At 32.6% G+C, this 2,796-nt stretch overlaps 1 protein-coding gene across 1 annotated transcript in view; it reads right to left on the reverse strand.

Moving 5' to 3' along the window:
* LOC111088557 overlaps positions 1 to 2,424 on the reverse strand; it is an 80,024-nt gene extending 77,600 nt beyond the window's left edge. The window contains exon 1 of the mRNA XM_022399038.1: positions 2,024 to 2,424. Coding sequence (XP_022254746.1) covers positions 2,024 to 2,424 — 401 coding nt within the window. The remainder of the gene's footprint in view (positions 1 to 2,023) is intronic.
* Positions 2,425 to 2,796: the final 372 nt, after the last annotated feature.

The raw sequence follows: 2,796 nt of genomic DNA on the forward strand, positions 1-2,796 counted from the left end.
AAATCACAGCAATTCACAATCTCGATAAATTTGCTCTCGACGACGAGTGCAAAACACACACTTTATGGCTCACTAGCTCGAAACTAACAGAATCATAAATTGCACTGAACTCAAAGTAACTACTGCTCTCTCTTCATTTATCTGTTCCACCACCCCAAACCCCAAACGCCCGCCCCCACTGCCAGGCTTATATACTAACGAAGAGGGCAACTCGAACACACTTGGACTTCCCTGATCATTCGAGAAACTCGTCATGCACGCAACCAGCACCAACATGTGACTTCCGCTGTTGTAACAATACACACACACACACACACATAAAGCAATGCACAATTTAAGGTCAACTGTTCAGTGTACTTATGAAAATACAACTGTCAAGTTTCTATTGGGAATAAAACGATGTTATTGGGGTCCCAATTACTCATTGGTATAATGGTAAAAGTTTAGTTGTGTTCTACCAGCATAACTGAAAGTAGTACTAAGTATAATACAATAATAAAAATTAAGAATCTGTACCACAGTAAAATATTGATAAAAAAGTTGAGCTGGTAATGGTTTAGTGAAACCATTAAAGCTAACCCACGGAACGAATTTACGGAAAGAATGTTTAGCGCGGTTTTTCTTTTTTTTTAATTTTATTTAATATTTTTCCAACTACGTTAACGGGAGGTCGACTGTATTTCTTTATAATTATTTATAACTATAAAGGAGTTAAACATGGTGAATAGATTAAAAATAATGACCGATGAAAATAGAATAGAAACTAAAACATGTTCAAACTAGAAACTATCAGTTAAATATTAGTACTATTACTAACATTACTAAGTTAGTACTAGTAATTACTATTCTTACTCTTAGTTTACTATTAGTAGTACTACTGATATATATATATATATTACATATATGTTCTTATTTTTTGCGACAGTATTCTAAAGGCAATTTCCTTCAATATTTCAAAAAATAGTACAATAATTTCAATAAAAAAACATGCCTAACACATAAATAAACTTACGCACCTGAGTTGGTTATGTACTCGCGACGAAACAAGAAGTCAAAAACTCAATATTTAATATTATACTATCTTACACATGATATTAACATAACACTAACACACATCTTGAAACAACATTAAAAAACAACCTGTACCAGTACTTCAGTAATAAACAAGCGTAAACAACGTTACAAAATCTACACGAAATGACTTGTGGGAATGAAGGACAAAGCTAGTCATAAATTAGAAACACAGAACATTATTTTTTGTTCACGACAAACAAAATGGCAATGTTTGAAGAAGCTACTCTACAAGTGTTACAATACAGTATACTTTTGTAAGTTTGATGACAGTTTGTGGGAAGAGGGAAATTATTTTACACTGTTATAGTTAACAGTACAAAACTCATAATTACATTGTACATTATTAAAGTATATTACACAACAAAGAGCTGTAATACTCCCAACTGTTCTTTTATTAGATTGTACCTAACTCCCCTTCACTTTTAGTTCAAACGTTTTTTGTTTTTGTTTTCGTATGTCTAGTACTGACGTATTGGTTGCTTTCAAATGTTATTTCAAGGTTTTGTTTGTTTTAGAGCAAAACCATATTGGACTATCCGCTGTGTCCACCAGGGGGGAATCAAACTTTGGAGTTTACCTTTGTAAAATTTAATATTGAGGTTTAAGTGTTTAGACCTATTGTTTCGTCACAAAAACGTGACTAAACTCAGGTCCGTAAGTTTATATATGCATTACGGATATGTTTTGTTGAATTTATGTTAGTATTTACTCAAATATCGAAAGAAATTGCCTTTGCAGTGGGTTTTCGCAAAAATCTGAATAAGACATGTGTATGGTTGATATACTTATGAGCGCTACTAGTAGAGTTAAGAATTTGGCACCTATAACTGCCAAGTCTAATTCTACGAATGGAATTTGGCGGCATATCTTACTTCACGTCTTTTTTCAGTGTTTAATTTTTTACCTACAAGAATACATAAAAAATTGCATATAAATTAGGAAAACTTACTCTTGCGGTAGGGGTAACCCATCCTTGATACAGAGTACTGGGGAGTGAACAGCGTCTCCAATAACTTGTTCCAGTCTCAACATGCCACCATCGTCTTGAGTGATGTAACATGGTGAACCATTGTTAAGAAAACACATCCACTGATAATACATACTTGTATTTTCTTTACTGGGATCATAAGAATATGATCCATTCAAACAAAATGACTTTTTATAACCAAGTATCAGTACTTTCATTCTCGTACTTGCCACTAGGTGTATTTCTTTGGTTCTAATAACTTTGGATGATTGGCCCATCAAAACTCGGTTCCTTTCATCAATAACTAGAATATCAAAAGAAGATAAATATAATATTAGCTTTAAAACTTTCGTACAAGGGTCATTTCTCTTTACATGTATCATGTTCCAGTCAAAGTTTCTGCCTACATGTCCACTAAACAATATGTACTGTTTTGACAGTCATTCTTATTATTTGTCCCAATAATGACAACAACAAAAACTCATTTCTAAATCAAGTCTTTCTAAACAACCACACACCATAAAATTACTTGTTACTTAATATTTAGATGATACATTCATCTCAACTTCTAACAATACAGGTACATCCTGCTATCCTTCAACTGTTATACTTCTTCATGTTACAGTTTAAAAATAATCCTTCCCAAGGTATTGATTTACGTATCACTCAGGAATATGTATCCAAGTTTTAAATGTTAGGGAATACGTGAAATAGTAATATTTGTACAAAATTCTTTTGTAGATAGTCTAATTACA

The sequence above is a fragment of the Limulus polyphemus genome, unplaced genomic scaffold (assembly GCF_000517525.1).
Source record: "Limulus polyphemus unplaced genomic scaffold, Limulus_polyphemus-2.1.2 Scaffold4006, whole genome shotgun sequence".
NCBI classification, from domain to species: domain Eukaryota; kingdom Metazoa; phylum Arthropoda; class Merostomata; order Xiphosura; family Limulidae; genus Limulus; species Limulus polyphemus.